At 50.4% G+C, this 27,914-nt stretch overlaps 3 protein-coding genes across 14 annotated transcripts; 1 reads left to right on the top strand and 2 right to left on the bottom strand.

The window, feature by feature from the left end:
• Positions 1-425: 425 nt before the first annotated feature.
• Positions 426-27,847, top strand: LOC116780170. 12 transcript variants are annotated; one of them, XR_004354362.1, is made up of 8 exons: positions 426-574; positions 2,967-3,087; positions 3,613-3,921; positions 4,729-4,817; positions 7,398-7,478; positions 8,188-8,308; positions 8,846-8,990; positions 9,720-9,809. XR_004354362.1 is itself a non-coding variant. In XM_032674731.1 (8 exons), the coding sequence occupies exons 1-8, from the start codon at positions 455-457 to the stop codon at positions 27,707-27,709; spliced, it is 954 nt and encodes a 317-aa protein (XP_032530622.1). In that variant the 5' UTR covers positions 426-454; the 3' UTR covers positions 27,710-27,847. The 12 variants fall into 12 exon arrangements, 10 of the variants coding, with proteins under 10 accessions (XP_032530622.1, XP_032530623.1, XP_032530621.1 ...); XR_004354363.1 differs by having other exon boundaries at positions 8,188-8,268; positions 9,720-9,746; XM_032674731.1 differs by lacking the exon at positions 8,846-8,990 and adding an exon at positions 27,661-27,847 and having other exon boundaries at positions 8,188-8,268; positions 9,720-9,823.
• LOC116780167 (acrosin-like) lies at positions 13,363-16,321 on the bottom strand. The gene is made up of 5 exons (XM_032674726.1): positions 16,152-16,321; positions 15,628-15,834; positions 15,032-15,291; positions 14,599-14,747; positions 13,363-14,136 (listed from the first exon to the last, which is right to left on the bottom strand). Exons 1-5 carry the CDS (start codon positions 16,220-16,222, stop codon positions 13,861-13,863), a joined length of 963 nt encoding a protein of 320 aa, XP_032530617.1. The 5' UTR covers positions 16,223-16,321; the 3' UTR covers positions 13,363-13,860.
• LOC116780169 (acrosin-like) lies at positions 21,195-23,981 on the bottom strand. The gene is made up of 5 exons (XM_032674729.1): positions 23,685-23,981; positions 23,158-23,364; positions 22,559-22,818; positions 22,129-22,274; positions 21,195-21,673 (listed from the first exon to the last, which is right to left on the bottom strand). Exons 1-5 carry the CDS (start codon positions 23,753-23,755, stop codon positions 21,398-21,400), a joined length of 960 nt encoding a protein of 319 aa, XP_032530620.1. The 5' UTR covers positions 23,756-23,981; the 3' UTR covers positions 21,195-21,397.
• Positions 27,848-27,914: the final 67 nt, after the last annotated feature.

The following is a 27,914-nucleotide window of genomic DNA, read 5'->3' on the forward strand; positions in this document are numbered from 1 at the left end:
AGTGGGATTACAAAACCCACGGGTCAAAGTAAAGTCATGGAGATTGCATGGGTCTGAGGGACGGTGGCAGTCAGCGCCAAGGGACGGCGGCACCGACGGAGGAACGGCGGGAGAAGCGCGCTGAAGGGCGGCGGCACCGGGCGCTAAGGGACGGCGGGCGGAGCGCCCTGAGGGACGGCACCACCACGCACTGAGGGCCGGCGGTATCAACTGAAGGCCGGCGGGCAGAGCGCCCTGAAGGACGGGACCATCACACACTGAGGGCCGGCGGGCAAAGCGCCCTGAGGGCCGGGACCACCACACACCGAAGGCCGGCGGGCGGAGCGCAGCGCCCCCCTCTTGCCGCGCGCCGCGGGGCGGGGCCGGCGCTGCCCTCGCGCCTCGGCCGTTGCCGTTCGGGCGTTGTGCGGCCGCGCGCGCCCCCGTGTGTCGCGACTGTCGGCGACGGCGGGCGATGGAGGAGCCGCCCCCGCCGCCCGCCGCCAGCCCCGACCCAGCGGATCTCGAGGCTGTGTTTCAGGCCCTCGAGGAGATGCTTGCTTCGTCCCACCCTGAACTGGCTGCGTTTTTGGAGGTGACTTCGGTACAGCGATGGCTGGGGGTCTGCACGGGGGGGCTTTCGGTGTTGTCACACGCCTGAGAAGTAAAGGCACCTTTAATTAGGGGTTTGCTTGCTTAATCAATATTTTAAAAAGAAGAGGGAATCAAAAGTATCCCATGTTAGTGAGCATGAGACGTGTTAACCTTTGTTGGCCAAGTTTGGCTGCTTATTTTCAGAGGAAAAATACATAGTGCTGGTGCATTCATGGTGATGAAGTATAAGCTTTTTGGGTTATAACATACTGTCTTTGATCTTAAATCAGAGAGTATTTTTGCCAAGGATTTTGGTTGAAAATTCAGGGAAAGGCTTTTTGTTGAAAATTCAGGGAGATGGTTAGATTGAGTTACTAATTTTCTGTTTTCTGTAGAAAATACAATTTATGAACATTTGGTTGGTATAAAGCATCTTCAGTTGTTTATGGTATGCTGCAGGTTGTGATTGTCCTTTGCTCTACCTGTGCCTGGTCCTCCCTGTGTACAAAAGTGTAAGTCTCACGTGCAGTGAGGGGCATGCGAGAGGTCACTCTCTTGTGGCACCAAATGCGGGCTCTCCTTTTGGTTTTCAACACAAAGGAAAAGCAAGAGGTTCTCAGCATCTGTTGCTGCTGCGCAAGATCTACCTTGCGTGTAGGTGCTCAAAATGCCATGTTGGTATTTGTGCTGAAGCTACAGTTTGATTGTTCTCTCAGTATCTTGTTGCCTTCAATAAACTTTCTAGCTTGGAGATCTAGCTGATGCAAACTTCCTACTATTGGTCTCCATGTTCCAAAGATTAGTCATGTTCCTCTTGGGTGTCTCTCCAGAAGGAGCTGTATATTCCAGTCAAACCCCTGCAAAGCTCCAGCCTGGACTGGACTCTTCTGCTCGGTGCTGTGTAGGGAAGAGCACCTCCTTTTCCTAGTGCATAAAGAGGTGGCAGGATTCCTTCCTTAATGCCTACTCAGTGTATTGTCTTGCTTGCACTTTGAACTTTGGCAGTTTTGACAGCTTTTGAACTGCACTTTGAGAAGTGTATCTTTTCCATTGTTGAAGGCCTTTGGCAGTTGGGGTCCAGACTTCCTTGTTAGGAACAGAAGGATTAAGTGTGTGAGCCATGGAGTTGTTGGGGAGCAGGTGTTTTGGTTTTAAGGCCTCATGACTTGCGTAATTACTGAGAAGGATGATGTTGGTCCTGGATGTGAAGTGGTTAAAGACTTGGAGCTTATTCTGTGTTTAAGAGCAATTCAGGGACTATTAGGCCTTTTGTTTGAAAGAGTCCCTCTTTTTATTAGAAATGTCCTTTCTCTAACTCTTACATCTTCTCAGACTTTCCTGGAGAGTTCTGTTCCTGTATTGGCACAGGTCTGTTTGTGTATTACAATACAGCTTTGCCAAATAATGTTTCTATATTTCTATTAATATGCACAGGCATTACCTTTTGAAGTATCTAAGGTTGAGTAAGGTCAGACTTAAGGTGAGAAGTGCGATTTTTTGGAATTACCCATGTCTTATTACCCAGTTTGATGCTCTTTCATCTTCTGTAAACTCACACCTACCAGTTTTCAAAAGCTTTCGTTTCCTTAATAGAATGAAACATTGCAGGCCATGCACAATCACTCATCTTTAGGATACTGTTGGATAGGCTGTTCACAGAAGAGATATTCTTGAACAGGTCATAATGAGAATATCTTTATGGCTAAAGGTAAATTCTAGGTACTTAACTTTGGCCCTTAATTTCCTCAGTGGAATAAAAACCTAACTATGTTGTCTGGCTTTCTGGGATTTTTTTGACCCTACAGATTTGTGTCATGATCATGGAAACATACCCATTCAGTAAATGGTTGCCTGTAAAATATATACGGAGTGGTAGCAGACGGCTCCAAAAAGCAAGCAACACATTAGAATTTAATAACTTAGCAAATGAATGGGGTGAGCTGAGGTTCCCAGCCAGATATATGTGGCTCATGTGTACAGTTTTGCACCACACAGCCCTTTGCAGTGGTTTGAGCGAGATCTCTTGTTAACAATAACATGTGTTGGTAACTAAGAGGGCACCTGGATTTTTCCTGTCTTGTTTCTTATAGAAAGTGTAGTAAGCAAGGGCACAATTCAGACTGTGAGGAGATGTACTCTCACTTGGTGTATTCTAGTTTTCTGATTTCATGTTTTGATTAATAGGACACTTTGTAAGAGCCTGAGTTTCAATTTGGCAACCTTCTGAATTTAAAACACTTACCATGTAAAGCACCTGAGCAGTGTTCACCTTGTGTTACGTGTCTTTTTGGAGGGGAGAAGAACAGTTATTATCGTGTCCCTAAAGAGATTACAAGAAAATATGGAGTGATCTCTGGGTTTATATTTTTTTTTCTATTCGTTTCTCTTTTAAGGAGAATATCATGGGTCAGTGTGAGCCTTCAGGAAGTGAAGCTGTGAGTGTCACGGTAGAAGAGAGGACTTCAGCTGGCAACGTGAGCTGTGGGAACAATTCCCCCGAGCCAGAGGGCCCTGGTAAAAAGAGAGTCTGCGTGTTTTCAGAGATGACTGAGACAGCTACTCTGAGCCTGACTTTTACAGAAAGGGGAGAGCAGAATAGTCGATGGTAGAGTTGGAGGTGCTGTTGCTTATTTCAAAGGGTAGTTTCTAGATCCCAGATAACAGTGCTAGTTAGTAGCTCACAATGCCCATTGGTTTCAACCATTTAAGAGAGGACCGAGGTCTCTTTGTCAGTACAGAGAAAGAACAAGGCTGGAGTTCTGCTTGTGAGAGGTGAATGTCTCTGTTCAGAGTTCTCCTGGGTGCCATTTGCAGTGCTAGTGCTGCAGCTTTTATTGGGGTACTTCAAAACCTGAAAGTTTGGAAAACTCGGAAGAATTCCCGTTCTTTAAACAGCAGGCCTGAAATTCGCAAGTGAGAGCCTTTCTTTCAGGCTGTATTTTATAATCTCTGATAGAAGTACCATTGCTAGGTGTGCTGCCAAGGGAGGCATACACACACAGGGACCAGTAATGACTCAGTATTCCTTTTGCTTCTTAGATGTCCATCTGCTGTACCTTTCCAGAAGGGCCGCTCTGCGTGGGAGGAAGGTGGTGAGGTCCAGGCCTGGGCCAGCCCTGGCAGGTGACGATGGCTGCAGCTCTGCTGGGCCGTGCCCTGACCGTTACAATGACCACCACAAAATCCTTGTAAACCTCAAGAGCCTGATGAGGGCCCGCACAGAGAAGCTGGCAGCTGGTGTGGAGGCACCCAGCCACCCACCCAGCCACTTCCAGCAGCAGTTGGGCACAGCAGTGAACAGGGACCTGCTGCAGTCACCCTCGACCCTTGGCAAGGCCAACAAGACTGGTGAGATGCAGTGGTCCATGTGGGACTACGATGGGTTTGAGGGTGGCATGGGATTTGAAAATTGGCACTCCCCTGATGGGGGAAGGTTACCTGTCCTTGCTGGTGGCTGCTCAGCTCAGTTCACCCAGTATAGGACAAGCACTGTTCTTCAGGAAGGCGTATCTGCTGCCAGTAAGCACAGCAAACATGGTTCATGTGTGCCCCAGTCTGCCTGTAGGCTACAGTATAGTCTCTGTGTGTGCTGCACTCAGAATACCCTGTCCTGCTCCCTGTGGATCTGGCCCAGCCCTGCCAGATGAGACATACTGCTCCTTGCCCAGCTGTAGGGATGCTTAATTGTAGCAAGCTCTCACACTGACAGTGTGCAGGGTCAGCTGTAGCGTCCTGTCAGTTTTGTGCAAAGAGGAAAAGACCTGGAAGTAAGCTTTCTATCAGCTGTTTCCTGCAAAGGAATTGCAAGCTAGACAGTTTTTCAAGAGGACTGAATGGATAGGTGAGAGCTAAATAGACAAGTTATTTCTTTTGAAAATCTTTGGGAAGATACAAAGGGCTGTGATTATGAAGTTTCTATGTGTTTGTATATAAAATTTCCAATCCATATTTTTAATATCTGTACACATCAATTAGAATACAAGTTTTTTAAGATGAAGAAACCAGTCTTCAGATCACTTGGGAGGTAAGAATACATTTCTGGAATTTAGTCCTCTGTGCGATTCCTGAAATGTTCAATCAGAGGAAGTATACCAAACAATCTGCGTACCAAACACAGCTTCTGTAAGCCTGATGACTATGTTTGAATTCTTGCAGCCACACTGCAGAATTGTTCAGTCCCCAATCCTGTGACTGGCACTGCTGGTTCTGCAGCTTTGACCAACACCAGTGGCAGTGATTTCCAGGTGAGTGGAGCATCCTGACATCCAGGGAAAGTGGAGAAGACTGTATGAATGAAGTGTAGGCTTATAGCCTTCTGTAATGAAGGAGCTAAATTCAAATGTGGATCTCCTTGAGAAGGTGAAAATATTGGGGTTTACAAATATCTATTAAAAGAAGCACTGAAGAGGGAAAGAGTAATTTTGTCATTCAAGTGAGGTTTCAGGGCAGCAGCATAGTGTGTGTCCTCATCAGTGGAGTGTTTTTTTCTTCAGAAGTTTTTTGTCTTGACTCCACCAGAATTTGTCTTAGTTAACTAGTCTGTGTTTGTCCTTGAAGAATTTCTTTGCCTGGACAAAAAGAGAGTCTTTAATATTCTGAAAAGACTGGGAGCTCTGAGTTTCAATTACAGACTGAGAAAAACTATGGTAATCTTTGGAATTGGCTCCACCTCAGAGATGTCTTATTCAAGAGAACTACAGTACTTACTATAAATGATTTATATGATTCTAGTGGAAACAACATTTTATTTGGAGGGCCTGGCTTATCAAATGGCAAAGGATTGGAAGTAGGCTTCCTTTTCTACTGCAGCATACTATATATCCTTTGGAGTTTTTTCTCTCACAGAGGACAAACAAAGCAATTTATACTTACCTGTGTTAAAAAAAGGCTTGATCCCTTACCCAAGCGTGATCATCCAATTTCCTGTCTTGCAAATATCAACCTTTGTCTTGTGTTCATGATTTTTTTTTAGATACAAGCATATCCAAGAGGACTGGGTTATGGCCACAATAACATGTAAGGATAGAAACAGCCAGTGTCCAGTAAGGCCATTGATACTCTAATATTTCTTTTTCACACAGCGCATCTTTGTCCTCTCGTTTTCACCATGAGCTACTTTTTCATCCAGGACTTTAGGATCAGTCTGAGTGATGGGAAGTCACAATCAAAAAACTTGTCTCTCAGACAGCTGAGATCAATGTTTGAGACAGCAAATCATTTCAAAGTTTTTGGTTTAGTCCTTGCAGTCCTTGAAAAGGTGTGGTGACATTTAACTTCCTGTGTACACTGTGCTGGTCTTATAAGTGAAATGCTCACCTTCTGTTTCACCAGTCTTGTTAAATGAGATTATTTTTCCTCATGAGCTCCAGGAACCAGCAAACTATTGAGTCTTCTGAGTCCTGACTCTGCAATCTTTTATCACAGTTCATTGTTTCATTTCTGCTTCCCTCTGATCCTTGTCTGTCACATCTTCTCTAGATAAACTAAAAAGATGTCAGTTGTATCTTGGTGGAGGCACTTTCTCCTATTGGTGTACGAGGTCCTGTAATGCACCCAAGAAGATGATCTGTGTTATAACAGCTTCAGACTGAGGTCCCCTAAGAAGAGGCAGAAGAAGTTGCAGTGTGAGTCGGTTGGTTGATTTTTTTCTATCAGGGATAAGCTCATCCCTGGCTGTTGACTTGGTAACCTGAATCTTGCTTAAAATCCTGGCTACTTAAGACAACAGACAAGCAGTGCAGCAAAAGTGAAACACCTTCTTCATACTAAAAAAAACTCAAACAAAAAACAACCAACTGAAAAAAATGTGAAATGAAAGGAACTGTGGTTAAACATAAATCATGAAATTATAAAGGTGGCTTGCCTTTAATGAAAAGGCTTTGCTTAACCTAAATTTCTCAAATTCCAGCTTTTACCTTTCCCTACCTTTCCCCCATCCTCCTCAGTTTGTGGCTATCTTCAGGCTGGCACATCTCCTTGAATCCACACTAGGACTTGACTTCATACCCAGCAGGAAGAGTCTCATCTCTTTCTGCTATTCCCTTTGGGGACTTCTGATGTTCATGCTGCTGAGAGACCAAGTCTTTCACCAGCATTTGATCTGCTATGGCTTTCCTTATAATAGGTGATTCTGTGGCTTCCTATTCTCTAATTAATTCATCTGTTGAAGAAGTTTTTTATGAATCATTACCTCAGCTAGAAAGTCTGAGGATAATGAGGCACTAATCCTTCACATTAGATCTCTTCTGAAGTAAGATTCTATTTCACATATACATGAGTTTCTGTTCAACATCATGATATGACTCATCTTTATCAGAAGAAATTACCCTTCCAGAATCCTTCAACTCTGAGGCATCTCCAGAAGAAACAGCAGTACATATACTGGTTGTTAAAATGGGACTTTTCACTAAAGTAGAATTTGCTGCTTTTGAAAAACTCGTCTTGTTTCTGCTTAGAATGTTGTTTGATTTATATGAATTCTACTAAAAAAAAGGACCCTTGGATTACCGACTGTGTCCTGTCAGCTTCTAATGGCAATGAAATGTTTTAGTAGCATTCAGACCTACTCTGTGGTGGCAAAGGTATTTTTGGAAATCACCTCTTGGGAGGATGTGTATGTGGACAACTACTTGAAGAAGAAGAAGATATTATTGGCAGGGAACTGTGTTCCTGCAGTTGTGTTGTCCATATGTATGTTTGCAGTGTAAGAACCTTTTCCTCTCTTAAAAATCTTGTGGTTTGTGATGCTTTTATATACAGCAGGAACACTGTAGTTCTTGAAGAAGTGAAGGCAAGTAGATTTCCTCTGTCATTTTCTGTCACAGGGAGAAGTCAGACTAGATATTGCATGTCAGCTGCTGGAGGAGATGTTATCATCCAATCCGGAAATGGCTGCCTTTTTGGAGGTAACTCTATTTGATAGCAGTACTGGGGTCTGCACTGAGTGCTTGTGAGTATTGTTGTGTGCCTGAGAAGAAAAGGCTTCTTGAACTAAGCTTTTAATAGACAGTGAAGTGTTTGCTTTGTAAAGCAAGACTGAAAAAGAGCAGGGAATGAAAAGGTACCCCATGTTATTGAGAATGAGATGTTAGCCTGTGTTGGCCGGGTTTTGGTACACAGTTTCATGGGAAAAATACATAGTGCAGGTGCATTCATGGTGATGAAGTGCAAGCTTTTTAGGTTATAGGATACTGTCTTTGAACTTAAATAATGGAGTATTTTGAAGATTGCCACTGAAGGCACAGACTTTTGTTGAAAGTTCAGGGAAATGGTTAGATTGAGTTACTAACTTTCTGTTTTCTGTGGAAAATGCAATTTGTGAATATTTGGTTGGAATACAGCATTTTCCGTAGTTTATACTTTGTGATATCCTGCAAGTTGTGATTGTCCTTTGTTCTACCTGTGCCTGGTCCTCCCTGTGTACAAAACTGTAATTCTCACCTGCAGTGTAAACCCTCTATGTATAATGTAAACCACCTGAGCAGTGTTCACCTTGTGTTACGTGTCTTTTTGGAGGGGAGAAGAACAGTTATTATCGTGTCCCTAAAGAGATTACAAGAAAATATGGAGTGATTTCTGGGTTTATATTTTTTTTCTATTTGTTTCTCTTTTAAGGAGAATATCATGGGTCAGTGTGAGCCTTCAGGAAGTGAAGCTGTGAGTGTCATGGTAGAAGAGAGGACTTCAGCTGGCAACGTGAGCTGTGGGAACAATTCCCCCGAGCCAGAGGGCCCTGGTAAAAAGAGAGTCTGCGTGTTTTTAGAGATGACTGAGACAGCTACTCTGAGCCTGACTTTTACAGAAAGGGGAGAGCAGAATAGTCGATCCAAGAGCTGATGGTAGAGTTGGAGGCACTGTTGCTTATTTCAAAGGGTAGTTTCTAGATCCCAGATAACAGTGCTAGTTAGTAGCTCACAATGCCCATTGGTTTCAACCATTTAAGAGAGGACTGAGGTCTCTTTGTCAGTACAGAGAAAGAATAAGGCTGGAGTTCTGCTTGTGAGAGGTGAATGTCTCTGTTCAGAGTTCTCCTGGGTGCCATTTGCAGTGCTAGTGCTGCAGCTTTTATTGGGGTACTTCAAAACCTGAAAGTTTGGAAAACTCGGAAGAATTCCTGTTCTTTAAACAGCAGGCCTGAAATTCGCAAGTGAGAGCCTTTCTTTCAGGCTGTATTTTATAATCTCTGATAGAAGTACAATTGCTAGGTGTGCTGCCAAGGGAGGCATACACACACAGGGACCAGTAATGACTCAGTATTCCTTTTGCTTCTTAGATGTCCATCTGCTGTACCTTTCCAGAAGGGCTGCTCTGCGTGGGAAGAAGCTAGCAAGGGAGAGCATGTGAAAATGGGCTACCTGGGATACCTGTATATAGTTATATTTACAGATGTATATAGTTGTAGGTATATGAATATTTAGATAGGTATATTGATATTTGTATATTTACATATAGACAGTACAGTTGTAGCAATCTACAATGAATTAAATTTTTTAAACTGAACTTGATATATGTAGATTTATATATAGCCAACAGACTGACTGCCCCTGGCTCTCTCCCAGGCAGTAAGGGCATCCTGCCCTGGCACTGGGAGTTCATATCTGTCCCTCGGGGTGGAAGGGATAGCAGAATTACTGCTTCCACTCTGCATCCTCCTTGCAGACTCTCAGAACCATGGACACTATGCTGGAGGCGACGGTGCTCAGCTCTCCTGCCTCCAGAGTTGACAAATTACTGCAGGACAGCTTTGAGGTCTGGCCTGTGCGAAGAGTGGGGATCACAGTGCTGTTCCTCACCCTGCGTGGGAGGGTTTGCCCACTCCTGGGTGAGTGGTCCCCAGCCCAGTGCTACGCAGGCAGAGCACGCTGTGTGGAGGGTATCCACCTCCCCTGAGGAGGCAGAGGCTGGCACCAAGCTCTTCTGGAGCACAGTGGCTGCAGAGGATGGCACCTGCCTGGCCAAAGAGTTGGCCCAGAGCCTTTGTCCCAGGCCTTTGAGGGACTCCAGGGACAGGAGCCCTCCAAGACTTTGCTCAAGGTGAGAGGAAGCCTTGGGGGATGGTCCAAGTCTTGCCCAGGATTGGAGTTGAGCTGCTGCTGCTGGAGCGAGTGTCTGCTCCCAGGGCTCACCTGCAGCTTCTCTCTTCCCAGGTGCTGCTGGACTTGACCCAATCTGAAAGCACAGCTGTGCAGAAGAGGGTTCTGGGGAGGATCAGGAATCTGATCCGTGGGCTGGCCAACATTTCCAAATGGAGGTAAGGCCCAGGAACCCTCCAGCTGGGAAATGTGCTCCTCCCTGCTATTCTCCCTGTCAGGCTGCTGCCCAGCTGACTGCTCCAGGAGACCTGCAAGGCCCTTCACAGCCCAGACTCACCTGGATCTAACCCTGGATACTGCTGTTAGGGAAATTTCCCTGTCCATCCAAGGGCCACTTCGGCAGTCACACTTTCACAGCCTGAGCTAGGACCAAAGACCCTTTGCAGCTACACATCCCACACTGACACATTCAGGCCAGGTTTCCTTACCAACCCAACCCCAGGTTTCCCATAGCAGAGTCTCAGATGTCCTAATCCTTAAAATAATTTAATCTTGGTACAGTAACTAAATAACAAAGTAACAGCCTGAGCTGGAGTCTCTGATGAGGAACCCCGAACAAAGCAACCCCTGGGCTTTTATACCCTCACAGTCTAAGCACACGTAAGTCTGGGGGTCATTGGCTCCTGCTGTGTCTCAGTGTCTGGTCACCTGGCTGGGTCACAGGTCCCTGTGCCCTTTGTTAAGCAAAGGGTTGACAGTTCCTGGCCTCTTGCCTCAGGCTCCCACCCAGAGCTCAGCCTTCAGCTCCCACTGCAGCTGCACACGGAGCTACTGGTGCTGAATGTGTTCCTCCACAGCTGTACCTCCCTAGCAGGCAGGTGCTGACCGAGGGGAAGGGGAAAGGCAACAGAAGAGGGAAAAAGCAGCACCCAGAGACTGTGTGAGGGGAATAATTTATTTCCTTTTTCTTGTCTAAAGACTCGCTGCAGCCCTGTTAGTGCTGCCAGTGGAGTGGCTGCTTGCAGTGCTGGAGAGGGTTCTTGGACGCTGGGTGCCCTCCTCTTTCAGGGGTGTTGGGGCCCTCTAGGTGAGTGTTCCCAGCCCTGACAAGGAGTAGCAGGATTGCAGCTGCTCTTGTGGGAAGAGGAACTTCCCACCACTGCCTCCCCCTGCTCCTCCTGGGGCTGCACCTGCTCTGTAGGGATGGACAAAGATGGGTGGATGATTCGGAGGGCACAGAGGGCAGCTTCTGTTGCACTGGGTTGGTCCTTCATGTCAGAGCCTGCAGGGCTGCTGGCAGGGCTTGGGGGCCAAATGGGGTGTACAAGATGCTCTTCTCTGCTCTCACTGCCAGCCACCATCGGGACCCAAATATTGCCTCCAGCTTCTGGCGCAGCCAGGGCAGCACAGGGTCAAGGAGATGCTCCTTTTTTTTGAAGAGTTGTGCCCAGACCTTGGGTAGGAGGCCAACCACGGCCTCAGTCCCTGCAGCCCCCTGCTCAGCTGGGGAGAGTGTCCACTGTGGAGAAGACGGAGGGGACCCTGCAGGGCGATGGCAGCTGTTTCCATCCAGGAGGCCAAGAGCTCCTTCTGCTTGGCTGCTGCCCTCTGGTGATTCTTCAGGGAGTGTGATGACACACTCCAGATACTTCTGTTCCTGCAGAGAAAACCTGACAGACTCTATCAGTCTTCTGCGCAGTTTCTGGTTTCTTCTTGTCCCAAAGCAGGATCCAGACCACGTAGAATTCGTGGCCATTGTATTAACGTGTATGTATCTCATAAGAGACACCCTCTTGGACATTATGACAGATAGGGCAGCTCCACTCTGTCCCCATAGCCCTGTCTGTTCTTCTGGGCAAGAGGAAAGACTATCACCATTCCTGAGTCCAGCACTGATCCAACCGACAGGGTGTCCAGGGTCCAGGGAGTGCACCACCCAGGCTCTGTGGGGGTACCTTTTTATAGATAAATTTTCCTCATCCTGGGATTAAGTTTCTCACTGTTCATGCAAGTAAGTGAGCATGTGCAATACAGTCTTCTGGACCTTTCTGGAAATGGGCTGGAGGGCCTTGAGAGTCTTTTGGTGGTCTTGATTCCCCTCTATTGGTCTTGCTCACTCCTTGACCCTACTTCTGCACTTGAGCTGTCCTTAGAGTTGTGTAGTCACCATAGACCAGAACAGGAAATTTGCCCCCAGAAAGGTGCTGCCTTACCTTAGTACAAACCCCCTTTCCAGGCACATCCTGTTCTAAGTTGCCTGCTTGCAATGCATTAACTCCTTACTGCCCAGCTTTCTGCAGTTAGTTCAAAAAAAAATTACCATCAAATGGGGACAAAAATCATCCTTAGGGCCCAGAGGACAGTACAAGATTTACATTCTTAACGACAGGGCAACATCTGCACTCTTTTTTTTCTTTCTCATGTTTCTCTAGTACTGTCATTCTTGCACTTACAGTTGTTGCAGGCTTAAGGTGTTAGACACCACTTTTCCACTGTAGATGGTGCCAATATCTGTAGTGAATGCACAGAGCTGGACAGAAGGCAATGTGAGGCTAAATTCTTCCCAACTGAGAATGGAGTGATCACTGAGTTCAGGAATGCTCGAGCAAAAATCAAGCCAGCAGGATTTTATAGAATTTGCATGTAGAATAGCTTCAGAGCAGAAAATACAGACTTCTTTTTGTTGCTGACATGTTAAAATTTAATTCAGTTTAATAAAATTCAGATTAATATAGCTCATATACAACTTAATGCAATTCAAATTTAAACAGATATAAAGTTTACACAATGAAATACAATTAGATTTTAAACTAATACATTTTAATACTATTTAATACAATTTAAATTTAAAGTAATACAACTTAAATTGTTCAGTGTCTGGCCACCCAGCTTTTTCTGTGGTGGCATACCAGCCTGTGGGGAGGTCTCTTGTCCCTTTGTGGTGCTGCCTGGTGTGGGGCTTGCCTAACCACCCTCTCTCCCAGTCATGGCAGACTTGCAGGAGAAGATGCCTGGTAGCAACAGTAAGGAATCAGTGGCATGAGCCCAGTCTTCTCCTGAGCAGTCTCTCAGGCGCTGGGCAAGATGCAAGGAAATGGGATGGGAGTTGCATGCGGTACTGGGGACAGGGCAGCTGCTGGTGCTGTGGGGATATCCTCATTCTCTAACTCTTCTTACATGGCATTGATGAAGCAGTGGGCAGCTGTGAGGACCCACTGTGGACTGACAGTGGACATATATATAGGGCAGATATGCCCTGTGCCTGGATCCCAGAGATCCCAGACACTGACAGTCCCACATGAGGACCCTGGCTGGATACCCTTGCCACCCACCATGTGTGATATGATCTAGGAAAAAGCCATGAGGTCATAGTCAGAATATCATCTAATTCCAACCCCATCTGCCATGGACAGAGACATTCTCCTCTAGAGCAGGTAGCACAAAGCCCCATCCAACCCGGCCTTGAAGACTTGCAGTGATGAGAGAGTCCAGTTTTCTATTCCCTGGTGCACTGTACATACACACACACACATAAGTATTCAACGTTGGCAACATTTGACTGCTGAACAGCTTCCCCCTTTTTCCCCAGGTACAGCAGGCCCTGGCTGTTGGACTGTCATTTCAGTTACAGCCAATAAGCTGCTCTCCTTGTTGACCATGGAGAGTTCTCTGAGCTTTCCTTTGATGAAGTTAAAGGAAGACCAAGGAGCTGGAAGGTTCCTGCCCAGACATCCCAAGTCCAGTTTCCAGTTCCCTGGTGTGCTGTACACACATACACACACAGAGGCATCCCACCGGTCAGCAGCCTAAGACACTGTGCATTTCCAGCTGCTGGCCCCAAGACCTGTAAGGCCCTAGAACCTGTGTTCCCTTCTTCCACTGCACCCTTGGCCTCTCTGAGCAGGCACGGTTCCAGCCCTTTGGAGGGACCCTTTCCCTTTGCTCCCTTTTGTGCCCTTTCCCTTTGCCTGCCTGTGCAGCCTCACTTTGCAGGTGTCGGCCCAGGGAGGCCTGGCCTTGAGGGCACAGGAGACTGAGTGGGACTGCCAACATGGTTAATGGTGAAAATAGGCAACTTTATTTCAACAACAACAACTAAGTCAACATCAGCATTTGTGGGCAAGCGGAGGAGGAGCGTGGGCAGGACAGAGCAGGCCTTTGGTACTGAGGCTGCCTTTGGATCAGCAGGCATTGTCCCAGAAGGACATGGTTATGGCTCACTACAGCCTGTGCCACAGCCTGTCCATCCTGCTGCTCAAGCCGTTTCTGCCTTTGGGAACTTCAAGAGCTCCTGCAGCAGATTAAAGAATTGCAGCAGCTTCTTACATAAGAATGGACAGGATTGCACTGGTGCTGGAGTAGCTGAGCTCTGGCCAATGTGTTTCGTGATCCAGTTGCGGAAGTATTGAGTGGAGACAAAAACTGAAGGCTTTTTGGGTCTGGCACAACCTATTGCCCAGCTGGTCAGGCCAAGGTCCCAGAACATGTCAGCTTTGCCATCTTTGCAGATGAGAGGCCCCCCGCTGTCACCCTGCAGCAAAGCAGAGAGGATTAAGGGAGTGTTGGGTGACCCCTGTCAGCACATAGGGCTGGCTCCTTTGCTCTCCCAGCCCCTGGCAGAGCTGGATTCTTGGCAGGGAATGGTTCTGCTCAGGTGCTGAAGCCTCCAGAACCATGGCTGGGAGCAGGTCTGTAAGGTAGGGCTCTCTGTCCTCTGTGCTCAGTGATCCTGGAAGTGCGGAGAGCGGATGTTCCAGGGTTGGCATCTGGACCTCTGCACTACCAAGAGCACTAGGCAGGCTCTCTGGGAAGAGTGCCAGGCAACTGGGACAAGGGGGGAACTGGACAAGGGCCCTTGGAAGGAGAAGAGGAGGGAAGCCCCAGTAGTGGTAGGGCCTCGGGGCTGGGAGTGCAGATGGCCAGGAAAGCACATGCGGAACTGTGTTTGGGCAGTGCTGACAGGGGGGCTGAATGACTGATAGCACGCTCCTACCTTGCAGGTGCTTGTGCCACCCTTTTCGTACCCAGCACACATGTTTCCGGGTAGGAGGAGCCCTCCATACCAGTCACTGCTGTTGCAGAGCTGGGTGTCGATGAGGAGCACCTTGGCCTCCTTCAGACGGGGTCCTTTTGAAGCTACAGCAGTGAGCAGAGAAAGGAATGAGCTCCCAGCATCTCCTTGTCCATTCCCCTGGCCTGTCTGGGGGTGAAGCCCTTCCCTGGGGCTTGGCTCTGTCTCTGGAGAGGCATTGGAGTGCTGTGTCGCTGCTGTCTGGCTTCGGGAAGTAGGCTCATCCCATCTCTCCAGAGGCATACATCCCACAGCCCAACCCTGGTTTTTGGCCTCTGCTGTCAGGAAGCCCCACCCATCTCTCCCCAGTGTGCCAAGCTTGCCCTCAGGGCACAGGTCCTTTTGGGAAACTTACTTCTTCCCTCAGTGCGACCCCACCCAGCAATGTAGCAGTTCAGAGGCGACACTGACACCGTGGGACCAGGTAGACAAGCGAGCTGAATGGAGGGGGTGCACTCAAAGGGCTGCTCCAGTTCCACCAGGGCGATGTCATTAAGCAGACGGCCATCGTAGAGCTCGTGCATCTTCACCTGCTTAATCCGGCGTATTTGTACATGAGGACCCGACTCAGCAGTTGATGTGATCCCGGCCACCACCACCCACTCGCTGAGGGGACTGGAAGGCAGACAGAGAGAGGGCTGAGAGGGAACAGAGCCATGTGCTGTGCAGCCCACCGGTTCCCTGCCTTCTGCTTTCCAAGGCAGAGAGGAAAGCAAAGTTACAGGGGGGTGACCGCACTAGCATGGCTTAGGCTCCAGAAATGCCAAGCTGGAGGCTGCTAGGAAGCAGGGACACGAGCCCAGCCTCCTCCCTGAGCAGTCTCTCAGCTGGGCTCGCAGTGCCCAGGCACTGGGCATGCTGCAAGGAAATGGGATGGGAGTAGCATGTGGTGTTGGGCACAGAGCACCGGCTGGGGGGTTCGGGATATCCCAGTTCCCTGGTCCTCCTTACTTTGTGCGGTTGATGAAGCAGTGGGCAGCTGAGAGGACCCACTGTGGTCTGATGATGGTCCCTCCACAGTTATGAATAGTGTATTTTTCTTTCCGAGCACTCTGGATGCTGACTATCCCGGCCCAGGCCCCGGTTCCTGGTGGGACATTTACACCACCCACGACGCGCGTCGTGCTGTAGGGCGCAGGCCGGAGCCCGCAGACCTGTCTGTAAGCAGAAGGTCATTACTGTCCTGCTTGAGTGATTGAGGCTGCTCAGGCTGAAGGGCAGCCTGCTTCCCTCCCCACAGGGCACTGGCTGCACGGTGAGTAGGGCCAGGGGACTCTGTGGGGGCGTGTCTGTCTGCCCCTGTGTCTGCTTCAGCCCTGTAGATGAGTTGTGCCAGCAATCTGAGTGCGGGCAAGGGGCTGAGGCTCCACATGGGGTTTGGGAAGCTCTGGTGTAGCCACAGGGGACAAGCAGGCACCCTCCGGGTAGCCCCTAAGACTTGCCCAGGCTCCCTCCCAGAGCCTGGGGCCACTTACCCGCACGTGTTCGATGTGCTGTCTGCGGCCCCACACAGGGCCAGCAGGATGAGCAGGCGCAGCAAAATCATCACTGCCAGCGACACAAGTCAGCTGCAAGGAGTGAGGGCCTGTCTCCTCCAGCACAGCTGCCAACAAGGTGCCTGCAGCACTGGAGTTGCCGGCGGTGCCCTCAACCTGGGGCTGATGTCACAGAGGGGCTGGTTCCATGATCTGGGCATGGTGGTGGCCTCTGGACGCAGGGGAGAAGGGTAACGTAGAGTCATAGAATCATAGAAGCAGCTTTGGTTGGGCAAGACCTCTGAAATCATCAAGTTTGACCCCTGTTCCCACACTGCCGTGGTTACCAGATCATGGCACTAAGTGCCACATCCAGCCTCATCTGAAAACTCTCCAGGGACAGAGAATCCACCACTTTCCTAGGCAACCCATTCCAATGCCTGATTACCCTCTCTGTAAAGAATTTCTTCCTAATATCTAACCTAAACTGCCTTTGGCAGAGCTTGAGACCATGCCCTCTTGTCCTACTGCTGGTTGCCCAGGAGAAGAGACCAACCCCCACCTGGCTACAACCTCCTGTCAGGGAGTTGTAGAGAGTGAGGAGGTCTCCCCTGAGCTTCCTCTTCTCCAGGCTGAACAGCCCCAGCTCCCTCAGCCTCTCCTCATAGGATTTGTGTTCAAATCCCTTCATCAGCCTTGTTGCTCTTCTCTGCACCTGCTCCAGCCCCTCAATGTCCTTTCTGAACTGAGGGGCCCAGAGCTGGACACAGCACTCCAGGTGTGGCCTCACCAGCACTGAGTACAGGGGAAGAATCCCTTCCTTGGACCTGTTGGCCACACTGTTCCTGATCCAGGCCAGGATCCATTGGCCTTCTTGGCCACCTGGGCACACTGCTGGCTCATGTTCAGCTTCCTGTCAATCCAGACTCCCAGGTCCCTTTCTGCCTGGCTGCTCTCCAGCCACTCTGTCCCAGCCTGTAGCACTGCAGGGGGTTGTTGTGGCCAAAGTGCAGGACCCGGCACTTGGCCTTGTTGAACCTCATCCCATTGGAATCAGACTATCTCTCCAGCCTGTCCAGGTCCCTCTGCAGAGCCCTCCTGCCTTCCAGCAGATCAACACTTCCCTCCCAGCTTGTTGTCATCTGCAAATATGCTATTGGTACACTCAATCCCCTCATCCAGACCATCAGTAAAGATATTAAACAGGACTGGGCCCAACACTGATCCCTGCGGGACACCACAAGTGACTGGAACCCAACAGGATGCAGCCCCGTTCACCAGCACTCTCTGGGCCCGGCCCTCCAGCCAGTTCCTAACCCAGCACAGAGTGCCCCTGTCCAAGCCTTGGGCTGCCAGCTTTTCCAGGAGTGTGCTGTGGAACACAGTGTCAAAGGCCTTGCTGAAGTCCGGATAGACACATCCACAGCCTTCCCCTCATCCATCAGGCGGGTCACCTGATCATAAAAGGGCACTGAATTGGTCAGACAGGACCTGCCCCTCCTAAACCCATGCTGGCTGGGGCTGATCCCTTGTCCATCCTGTAGGTGCTGTGTGATTACACTGAGGATGATCTGCTCCATAACCTTGCCAGGCACTGAGGTCAGGCCAACGGGCCTGTAGTTTCCTAGGTCTTCCTTGCAGCCCTTTTTGTGGATTGGTGTGACATTCACCAACTTCCAATCATCTGGGACCTCCGCAGTGAGCCAGGACTGTTGGTAGATGATGGTGAGCAGCTTGGTGAGCTCTTCTGCCAGCTCCCTCATCATCCTTGGGCAGATCCCATCTGATCCCATACACCTGTGGGGGTCCAAGTGGCTCAGCGGGTTGCTAACTGTTTCCTCCTGGATTACAGGAGGGCTATTCAGCTTCTTATCTCTTTCTACAAGCTCCAGAAGCCAGTTGTCCTCAAGGCAACCTGTCTTACTGTTGAAAACTGAGGTAAAGAAGGTGTTAAATACTTCAGCCTTTTCCTCATCTTCGATAACTATGTTCTCCCCATGTCCAATAAAGCATGGAGGTTTTCCTTGTCCCTCCTTTTGCTACTGATGTATCTGTAGAAAGACTTCTTGTTATCCTTAACAGAAGTGGCAAGATTGAGTTCAAATTGTGCCTTTGTCTTTATAATTTTCTTTCTCCATGACCTAATTACATTCCTAAACTCTTCATGAGTAGCCAGCCCTTTTTTCCATAATTGGTAAGCTCTCTTTTTTACCCTAATTTCCTTCAAATCTCCCTGTTTAGCCAGGCTGGTCATCTTCCCGGCCGGCTTGCCTTTTGGCATACTGGGACAGCCTGCTCCTGTGCTTTCAAGACTTCCTTCTTGAAGAATGTCCATCCCTCCTGGACCCCTTTGTTTTCAAGGGTTTTTTCCCCAAGGTATACTCTGAACTAAGTCTTCTGAATAGGCCAAAATCTGCCCTCCGGAAGTCCAGCACAGAGGTTTTATTGATGGCCCTCCTTGCATCCCTGAGTCAGAGCCACAGAACGGTGTGGCTTGGGAAGGACCTTAAAGGTCCTTTAGTTCCAAGCCCCAGCCATGCGCAGGGACACCTTCCACCAGATCAGGTGGCCATCCCTGGCCTTGAACAGTTCCAGGGATGGGGCATGCACAGCCTCTCTGGGCAAGCTGTGCCAGTACTCTGCCAACGATAAAAGCTTTTACTCGTCATCGGAAACTGGTCCAGAATTTGTGGCAACAACAACAAAAAGCCACGCACTGGGTTTTTAAAACCACTTTCTGACACTGTTTTCATCTGCCTTGCTTGAGACAAGAAAATCAACTAATTGTTTTAGTTTTGCAAAGAGCTGTCGGAATTTTTTCCGACTACCCATTAACGGGTAGCACTCCCCAACAATGAAAGGGCACTCCCCCCCCCGCCCCGTTTTTTTCCCAGGGTGGCCAAGGCGGGGAGGAGTGGAGTCGCACGGAGAAGGGCACGGGAGAGGGAAGGGCTTTTTTAAAACCGGCCGGCGCTGCACACCTGGGCCTTTTCTTTGTATGTCTTCCTGCTCGTCACCCACGGACCTGGCAGCCACCTCTTTTTTCTCCCGCTTAACCCCCGAGAAGGAGCTTTCCCTGCCTGGCACCCCTATCGGGGTTGGCCCCAGGTCCTTGCCGGCCATTGCTCGCACCACTGGGATAAGCCCTGGTAGAGCCCCCGCCGCCGCCCGTTTCGGAGCGAGGTACCTGCCCCCGCCCGCGCCCTGCGCCGGTGCCACATATCCGAGCATCTCCGTGCGACGGCCGCCTGGCCCCACGGCCCGCCGCTGCGGACGGCTGTTTCCTGAGCTGGGGAGCACGGAGCTGCTGCTGAGGACCGTGCCCGTAGCCCCGGGACCGGCGGGAAGCCCCCTAAATTGTTTGCCCCCCGGCTGCCATCACTCACGTGGCCGTGAGCGACTGCGGAGCCACCGGGAACAGCCCGTGGATGGCCCCTGACTGTCACGGGAGAGCCACGGCGATCGCCGACTCGCCAGAGACTAATGAATCCGAAAAGTCGGTCCAAGAAACTGCTCAGAGACTTTTTTTATCTTTAAGCAGCAAGGTATTTGTTTATTCAACGTTGGGAGCAAGCCAGCTCACGCTGGACAAACTTGCTCACCGGCTCTTCAGAAAATCAGCACTTTTATACAATTTTTCGGTGTGATTAAATGCATATTCAAACGATTACAACATCTATCAATACATATTAAAAATAGGCAGAGAATAGGCGGAGCTTGGGGCGGTGCTTCTCTTGGCACCCCATTTCGAGGGGTAGTTCCTATCTTCCTCCATGGGGCAGGGGGCTTTAACTCATCTTCCTCAGCTTGACCTTTCTTCCTTTCCATTGTTCCTGACTCGCTCACTGAAGCTCGGAAAAAGGCCCTGGCTCCAGGCCTATTTCTCCTATTCAAATGTCTACCTGATCCTGCTGTATTTCTAATTTATTGCCTCTAGGCCTATCACATGTTCTTGTACTGTTCTCTTAAGCTTTTGGTCCAGTAAGTAGAAGAGAACGGGTGCAGATCGTTTTAGTTGTTGGTAACTTGTTTTCAGGCCCAAATTTCTTAGTTAACTCTTTCGGGCCTTAACCCCCTGTATCACTACTAATGCCTTCCTGCTGCCTGCCAGTGAGCCACCGTACCCCTCGCCTACTGAAAAGTGCGAGCAGCCCCTGCTTGGGGTGGTTTCTGGTTACACGGAGAGGGGAAGTAGGGCTTTGAAAGTTTTGGTTACGGTATTGTTCCATGTTTTGATTTGTTATATATATATATGTATGTTAATAAAAAGCTGTTACTGTCCTTTTTCAAACCTTTTTACCTGAAGCCTCTTAATTACAAAGTCATTACAAAGTCAGAGGAGTTAGGGTTTTTTTCTTAACCTAGGAGGAAACATTTTTGTCTTGCTAACCTAGACAACTAGCAAATGTAACAGTCTCTGGGCTGAAGCTTTTTGAGGTGGTGTTTACAACCTAACTATGAACAACTCTAAACATTCTTTTCCTTTAAGGGAAAGAAACTGGAGCCCCTTCACGATTAAGCCTGCTTATTTAGTTGCTTCCATTTGACTGCTGAACAGCTTCCCTCTTTTTCCCCAGGTACAGCAGGCCCTGGCTGTTGGACTGTCATTTCAGTTACAGCCAATAAGCTGCTCTCCTTGATGACCAAGGAGAGTTCTCTGAGCTTTCCTTTGATGAAGTTAAAGGAAGACCAAGGAGCTGGAAGGTTCCTGCCCAGACATCCCGAGTCCAGTTTCCAGTTCCCTGGTGTGCTGTACACACATACACACACAGAGGCATCCCACCGGTCAGCAGCCTAAGACACTGTGCATTTCCAGCTGCTGGCCCCAAGACCTGTAAGGCCCTAGAACCTGTGTTCCCTTCTTCCACTGCACCCTTGGCCTCCTCTCTGAGCAGGCACGGTTCCAGCCCTTTGGAGGGACCCTTTCCCTTTGCTCCCTTTTGTGCCCTTTCCCTTTGCCTGCCTGTGCAGCCTCATTTTGCAGGTGTTGGCCCAGGGAGGCCTGGCCTTGAGGGCACAGGAGACTGAGTGGGACTGCCAACATGGTTAATGGTGAAAATAGGCAACTTTATTTCAACAACAACAACTAAGTCAACATCAGCATTTGTGGGCAAGCGGAGGAGGAGCGTGGGCAGGACAGAGCAGGCCTTTGGTACTGAGGCTGCCTTTGGATCAGCAGGCATTGTCCCAAAAGGACATGGTTATGGCTCACTATAGTCTGTGCCACAGCCTGTCCATCCTGCTGCTCAAGCCGGTTTTACCTCTAGGAACTTCAAGAGCTCCTGTAGCAGATCAAAGAATTGCAGTAGCTTCTTACGTGGAAATGGACAGGATTTCACTGGTGCTGGAGTAGCTAAGCTCTGGCCAATGTGTTTCATGATCCAGTTGTAGTAGTACTGAGTGGAGACAAAAACTGAAGGCTTTTTGGGTCTGGCACAACCTATTGCCCAGCTGGTCAGACCAACTTCCCAGAAGATGTCAGCTTTGCTATCTTTGCAGATGAGAGGCCCCCCGCTGTCACCCTGCAGCAAAGCAGAGAGGATTAAGGGAGTGTTGGGTGACCCCTGTCAGCACATAGGGCTGGCTCCTTTGCTCTCCCAGCCCCTGGCAGAGCTGGATTCCTGGCAGGGAAAGGCTCTGCTCAGGTGCTGAGGCTTCCAGAACCATGGCTGGGAGCAGGTCTGTAAGGTAGGGCTCTCTGTCCTCTGTGCTCAGTGATCCTGGAAATGTGGAGAGCGGATGTTCCAGGGTTGGCATCTGGACCTCTGCACTACCAAGAGCACTAGGCAGGCTCTCTGGGAAGAGTGCCAGGCAGGTGGGACAAGGGGGGAACTGGGCAAGGGCCCTTGGAAGGGGAAGGGGAGGGAAGCCCCAGTAGTGGTGGGGCCTTGGGGCTGGGAGGGCAGCTGGCCAGGCAAAGGACATGCGGAACTGTGTTTGGGCAGTGCTGACAGGGGGGCTGGTAGCACGCTCCTACCTGGCAGGTGTTCATGCCACCCTTTTCGTGCCCAGCACACACGTTGTCGTCTTGGATCCTCCCTCCATACCAGTCGCTGCTGTTGCAGAGCTGGGTGTCGATGAGGTGCACCTTGGCCTCCTTCAAGGGTCTTGCTTGTGCAACAGCTGTGAACACAGAAAGGAATGAGCTCCCAGCAGCTCCTTGTCCATTCCCCTGGCCTGTCTGGGGGTGAAGCCCTTCCCTGGGGCTTGGCTCTGTTTCTGGAGAGGCACTGGAGTGCTGTGTCGCTGCTGTCTGGCTTCGGGAAGTAGGCTCATCCCATCTCTCCAGAGGCATACATCCCACAGCCCAACCCTGGTTTTGGCCTCTGCTGTCAGGAAGCCCCACCCATCTCTCCCCAGTGTGCCAAGCTTGCCCTCAGGGCACAGGTCCTTTTTGGGAAACTTACTTTTAGCCTCAGTGGCACCCCAGCCAGCAACATAGCAGTTCAGAGGTGACACTTTCACTGTGGGACCAGGTAGACAAGCGAGCTGAATGGAGGGGGTGCACTCAAAGGGCTTCGTCAATTCCACCAGGGCGATGTCATGACGCATAAGGCCATCGTAGAGCTCGTGCATCTTCACCTGCTTAATCCGGCGTATTTGTACCTCAGGCCCCGAGTCAGCAGTTGTTGTGAGCCCAGCCAGCACGCCCCACTTGCTGAGGGGACTGGAAGGCAGATAGAGAGAGGGCTGAGAGGGAGCAGAACCATGTGCTGTGGCAGCCCACCGGTTCCCTGCCTTCTGCTTTCCAAGGCAGAGAGGAAAGCAAAAGTTACAGGGGGGGTGACCGCACTAGCATGGCTTAGGCTCCAGAAATGCCAAGCTGGAGGCTGCTAGGAAGCAGGGACACGAGCCCAGCCTCCTCCCTGAGCAGTCTCTCAGCTGGGCTCGCAGTGTCCAGTCACTGGGCATGCTGCAAGGAAATGGGATGGGAGTAGCATGTGGTGTTGGGCACAGAGCACCGGCTGGGGGGTTGGGGATATCCCAGTTCCCTGGTCCTCCTTACTTTGTGCGGTTGATGAAGCAGTGGGCAGCTGAGAGGACCCACTGTGGTCTGATGATGGTCCCTCCACAGTTATGCCTAAAAAATTTTGCTGTCCGAAGACTCTGGACGCTGACTATCCCGGCCCAGGCTCCTTTTCCTGGTGGAACATTTACGCCACCCACGATGCGCGTCGTGCTATAGGGCACAGGCCGGAGCCCGCAGACCTGTCTGTAAGCAGAAGGTCATTACTGTCCTGCTTGAGTGATTGAGGCTGCTCAGGCTGAAGGGCAGCCTGCTTCCCTCCCCACAGGGCACTGGCTGCACGGTGAGTAGGGCCAGGGGACCCCGTGGGGGCATGTGTCTGTCTGCCCCTGTGTCTGCTTCAGCCCTGTAGATGAGTTGTACCAGCAATCTGAGTGCGGGCAAGGGGCTGAGACTCCCACATGGGGTTTGGGAAGCTCTGGTGTAGCCACAGGGGACAAGCAGGCACCCTCCGGGGAGCCCCTAAGACTTGCCCAGGCTCCCTCCCAGAGCCTGGGGCCACTTACCCGCACGTGTTCGATGTGCTGTCTGCGGCCCCACACAGGGCCAGCAGGATGAGCAGGCGCAGCAAAATCATCACTGCCAGCGACACAAGTCAGCTGCAAGGAGTGAGGGCCTGTCTCCTCCAGCACAGCTGCCAACAAGGTGCCTGCAGCACTGGAGTTGCCGGCGGTGCCCTCAACCTGGGGCTGATGTCACAGAGGGGCTGGTTCCATGATCTGGGCATGGTGGTGGCCTCTGGACGCAGGGGAAGAGGGATAATGTAGAGTCATAGAATCATAGAAGCAGCTGAGGATGGAAAAGACCTCTGAAATCATCAAGTTTGACCCCTGTTCCCACACTGCCGTGGTTACCAGATCATGGCACTAAGTGCCACATCCAGCCTCATCTGAAAACTCTCCAGGGACAGAGAATCCACCACTTTCCTAGGCAGTCCATTCCAATGCCTGATTACCCTCTCTGTAAAGAATTTCTTCCTAATATCTAACCTAAACTGCCTTTGGCAGAGCTTGAGACCATGCCCTCTTGTCCTACTGCTGGTTGCCCGGGAGAAGAGACCAACCCCCACCTGGCTACAACCTCCTGTCAGGGAGTTGTAGAGAGTGATGAGGTCTCCCCTGAGCTTCCTCTTCTCCAGGCTGAACAACCCCAGCTCCCTCAGCCTCTCCTCATTGGATTTGTGTTCAAGTCCCTTCACCAGCCTTGTTGCTCTTCTCTGCACCTGCTCCAGCCCCTCAATGTCCTTTCTGAACTGAGGGGCCCAGAAGTGGACACAGCACTCCAGGTGTGGCCTCACCAGCACTGAGTACAGGGGAAGAATCCCTTCCTTGGACCTGTTGGCCACACTGTTCCTGATCCAGGCCAGGATCCATTGGCCTTCTTGGCCACCTGGGCACACTCTGGCTCATGTTCAGCTTCCTGTCAATCCAGACTCCCAGGTCCCTTTCTGCCTGGCTGCTCTCCAGCCACTCTGTCCCAGCCTGTAGCACTGCAGGGGGTTGTTGTGGCCAAAGTGCAGGACCCGGCACTTGGCCTTGTTGAACCTCATCCCATTGGAATCAGACCATCTCTCCAGCCTGTCCAGGTCCCTCTGCAGAGCCCTCCTGCCTTCCAGCAGATCAACACTTCCCTCCCAGCTTGGTGTCATCTGCAAATATGCTATTGGTACACTCAATCCCCTCATCCAGACCATCAATAAAGATATTAAACAGGACTGGGCCCAACACTCATCCCTGGGGGACACCACAAGTGACTGGAACCCAACAGGATGCAGCCCCGTTCACCAGCACTCTCTGGGCCCGGCCCTCCAGCCAGTTCCTAACCCAGCACAGAGTGCCCCTGTCCAAGCCTTGGGCTGCCAGCTTTTCCAGGAGTGTGCTGTGGAACACAGTGTCAAAGGCCTTGCTGAAGTCCGGATAGACACATCCACAGCCTTCCCCTCATCCACCAGGTGGGTCACCTGATCATAAAAGGAGATCAGGTTGGTCAGACAGGACCTGCCCCTCCTAAACCCATGCTGGCTGGGGCTGATCCCTTGTCCATCCTGTAGGTGCTGTGTGATTACACTGAGGATGATCTGCTCCATAACCTTGCCAGGCACTGAGGTCAGGCCAACGGGCCTGTAGTTTCCTAGGTCTTCCTTGCAGCCCTTTTTGTGGATTGGTGTGACATTCACCAACTTCCAATCATCTGGGACCTCCGCAGTGAGCCAGGACTGTTGGTAGATGATGGTGAGCAGCTTGGTGAGCTCTTCTGCCAGCTCCCTCATCATCCTTGGGCAGATCCCATCTGATCCCATACACCTGTGGGGGTCCAAGTGGCTCAGCGGGTTGCTAACTGTTTCCTCCTGGATTACAGGAGGGCTATTCAGCTTCTTATCTCTTTCTACAAGCTCCAGAAGCCAGTTGTCCTCAAGGCAACCTGTCTTACTGTTGAAAACTGAGGTAAAGAAGGTGTTAAATACTTCAGCCTTTTCCTCATCTTCGATAACTATGTTCTCCCCATGTCCAATAAAGCATGGAGGTTTTCCTTGTCCCTCCTTTTGCTACTGATGTATCTGTAGAAAGACTTCTTGTTATCCTTAACAGAAGTGGCAAGATTGAGTTCAAATTGTGCCTTTGTCTTTATAATTTTCTTTCTCCATGACCTAATTACATTCCTAAACTCTTCATGAGTAGCCAGCCCTTTTTTCCATAATTGGTAAGCTCTCTTTTTTACCCTAATTTCCTTCAAATCTCCCTGTTTAGCCAGGCTGGTCATCTTCCCGGCCGGCTTGCCTTTTGGCATACTGGGACAGCCTGCTCCTGTGCTTTCAAGACTTCCTTCTTGAAGAATGTCCATCCCTCCTGGACCCCTTTGTTTTCAAGGGTTTTTTCCCCAAGGTATACTCTGAACTAAGTCTTCTGAATAGGCCAAAATCTGCCCTCCGGAAGTCCAGCACAGAGGTTTTATTGATGGCCCTCCTTGCATCCCTGAGTCAGAGCCACAGAACGGTGTGGCTTGGGAAGGACCTTAAAGGTCCTTTAGTTCCAAGCCCCAGCCATGCGCAGGGACACCTTCCACCAGATCAGGTGGCCATCCCTGGCCTTGAACAGTTCCAGGGATGGGGCATGCACAGCCTCTCTGGGCAAGCTGTGCCAGTACTCTGCCAACGATAAAAGCTTTTACTCGTCATCGGAAACTGGTCCAGAATTTGTGGCAACAACAACAAAAAGCCACGCACTGGGTTTTTAAAACCACTTTCTGACACTGTTTTCATCTGCCTTGCTTGAGACAAGAAAATCAACTAATTGTTTTAGTTTTGCAAAGAGTTGTCGGAATTTTTTCCGACTACCCATTAACGGGTAGCACTCCCCAACAATGAAAGGGCACTCCCCCCCGTTTTTTTCCCAGGGTGGCCAAGGCGGGGAGGAGTGGAGTCGCACGGAGAAGGGCACGGGAGAGGGAAGGGCTTTTTTAAAACCGGCCGGCGCTGCACACCTGGGCCTTTTCTTTGTATGTCTTCCTGCTCGTCACCCATGGACCTGGCAGCCACCTCTTTTTTCTCCCGCTTAACCCCCGAGAAGGAGCTTTCCCTGCCTGGCACCCCCATCGGGGTTGGCCCCAGGTCCTTGCCGGCCATTGCTCGCACCACTGGGATAAGCCCTGGTAGAGCCCCCGCCGCCGCCCGTTTCGGAGCGAGGTACCTGCCCCCGCCCGCGCCCTGCGCCGGTGCCACATATCCGAGCATCTCCGTGCGACGGCTGCCTGGCCCCACGGCCCGCCGCTGCGGACGGCTGTTTCCTGAGCTGGGGAGCACGGAGCTGCTGCTGAGGACCGTGCCCGTAGCCCCGGGACCGGCGGGAAGCCCCCTAAATTGTTTGCCCCCCGGCTGCCATCACTCACGTGGCCGTGAGCGACTGCGGAGCCGCCGGGAACAGCCCGTGGATGGCCCCTGACTGTCACGGGAGAGCCACGGCGATCGCCGACTCGCCAGAGCCTACTAATGCCTTCCTGCTGCCTGCCAGTGAGCCACCGTACCCCTCGCCTACTGAAAAGTGCGAGCAGCCCCTGCTTGGGGTGGTTTCTGGTTACACGGAGAGGGGAAGTAGGGCTTGGCTTTGAAAGTTTTGGTTACGATATTGTTCCATGTTTTGTTTTGTTATATATATATGTATGTTAATAAAAAGCTGTTACTGTCCTTTTTCAAACCTTTTTACCTGAAGCCTCTTAATTACAAAGTCATTACAAAGTCAGAGGAGTTAGGGTTTTTTTCTTAACCTGCCATCCGGAGGAAACATTTTTGTCTTGCTAACCTAGACAACTAGCAAATGTAACAGTCTCTGGGCTGAAGCTTTTTGAGGTGGTGTTTACAACCTAACTATGAACAACCCTAAACATTCTTTTCCTTTAAGGGAAAGAAACTGGAGCCCCTTCACGGTTAAGCCTGCTTATTTAGTTGCTTCCATTTGACTGCTGAACAGCTTCCCTCTTTTTCCCCAGGTACAGCAGGCCCTGGCTGTTGGACTGTCATTTCAATTACAGCCAATAAGCTGCTCTCCTTGATGACCAAGGAGAGTTCTCTGAGCTTTCCTTTGATGAAGTTAAAGGAAGACCAAGGAGCTGGAAGGTTCCTGCCCAGACATCCCGAGTCCAGTTTCCAGTTCCCTGGTGTGCTGTACACACATACACACACACAGAGGCATCCCACCGGTCAGCAGCCTAAGACACTGTGCATTTCCAGCTGCTGGCCCCAA

Source organism: Chiroxiphia lanceolata, chromosome Z, assembly GCF_009829145.1.
Source record: "Chiroxiphia lanceolata isolate bChiLan1 chromosome Z, bChiLan1.pri, whole genome shotgun sequence".
In the NCBI taxonomy this organism is placed as follows: Eukaryota; Metazoa; Chordata; class Aves; order Passeriformes; family Pipridae; genus Chiroxiphia; species Chiroxiphia lanceolata.

Bases quoted from the DNA above. Each gene is read 5' to 3' on its own strand.
- LOC116780167 (XM_032674726.1), bottom strand. From the start codon at position 16,222: ATGATTTTGCTGCGCCTGCTCATCCTGCTGGCCCTGTGTGGGGCCGCA. The intron at 15,835-16,151 runs GTAAGTGGCCCC...TTCTGCTTACAG, and splicing joins AGCACATCGAACACGTGCGG to ACAGGTCTGCGGGCTCCGGC. The intron at 14,137-14,598 runs GTAGGAGCGTGC...GCTTTGCTGCAG, and splicing joins GTGGCACAAGCACCTGCAAG to GGTGACAGCGGGGGGCCTCT.
- LOC116780169 (XM_032674729.1), bottom strand. From the start codon at position 23,755: ATGATTTTGCTGCGCCTGCTCATCCTGCTGGCCCTGTGTGGGGCCGCA. The intron at 23,365-23,684 runs GTAAGTGGCCCC...TTCTGCTTACAG, and splicing joins AGCACATCGAACACGTGCGG to ACAGGTCTGCGGGCTCCGGC. The intron at 22,275-22,558 runs GTAAGTTTCCCA...CTGTGTTCACAG, and splicing joins GGGTGCCACTGAGGCTAAAA to CTGTTGCACAAGCAAGACCC.
- LOC116780170 (XM_032674731.1), top strand. From the start codon at position 455: ATGGAGGAGCCGCCCCCGCCGCCCGCCGCCAGCCCCGACCCAGCGGAT. The intron at 8,269-9,719 runs GTGAGCTGTGGG...CTCTCTTCCCAG, and splicing joins AGAGGACTTCAGCTGGCAAC to GTGCTGCTGGACTTGACCCA. The intron at 9,824-27,660 runs GTAAGGCCCAGG...CTTTTTCCCCAG, and splicing joins GCCAACATTTCCAAATGGAG to GTACAGCAGGCCCTGGCTGT.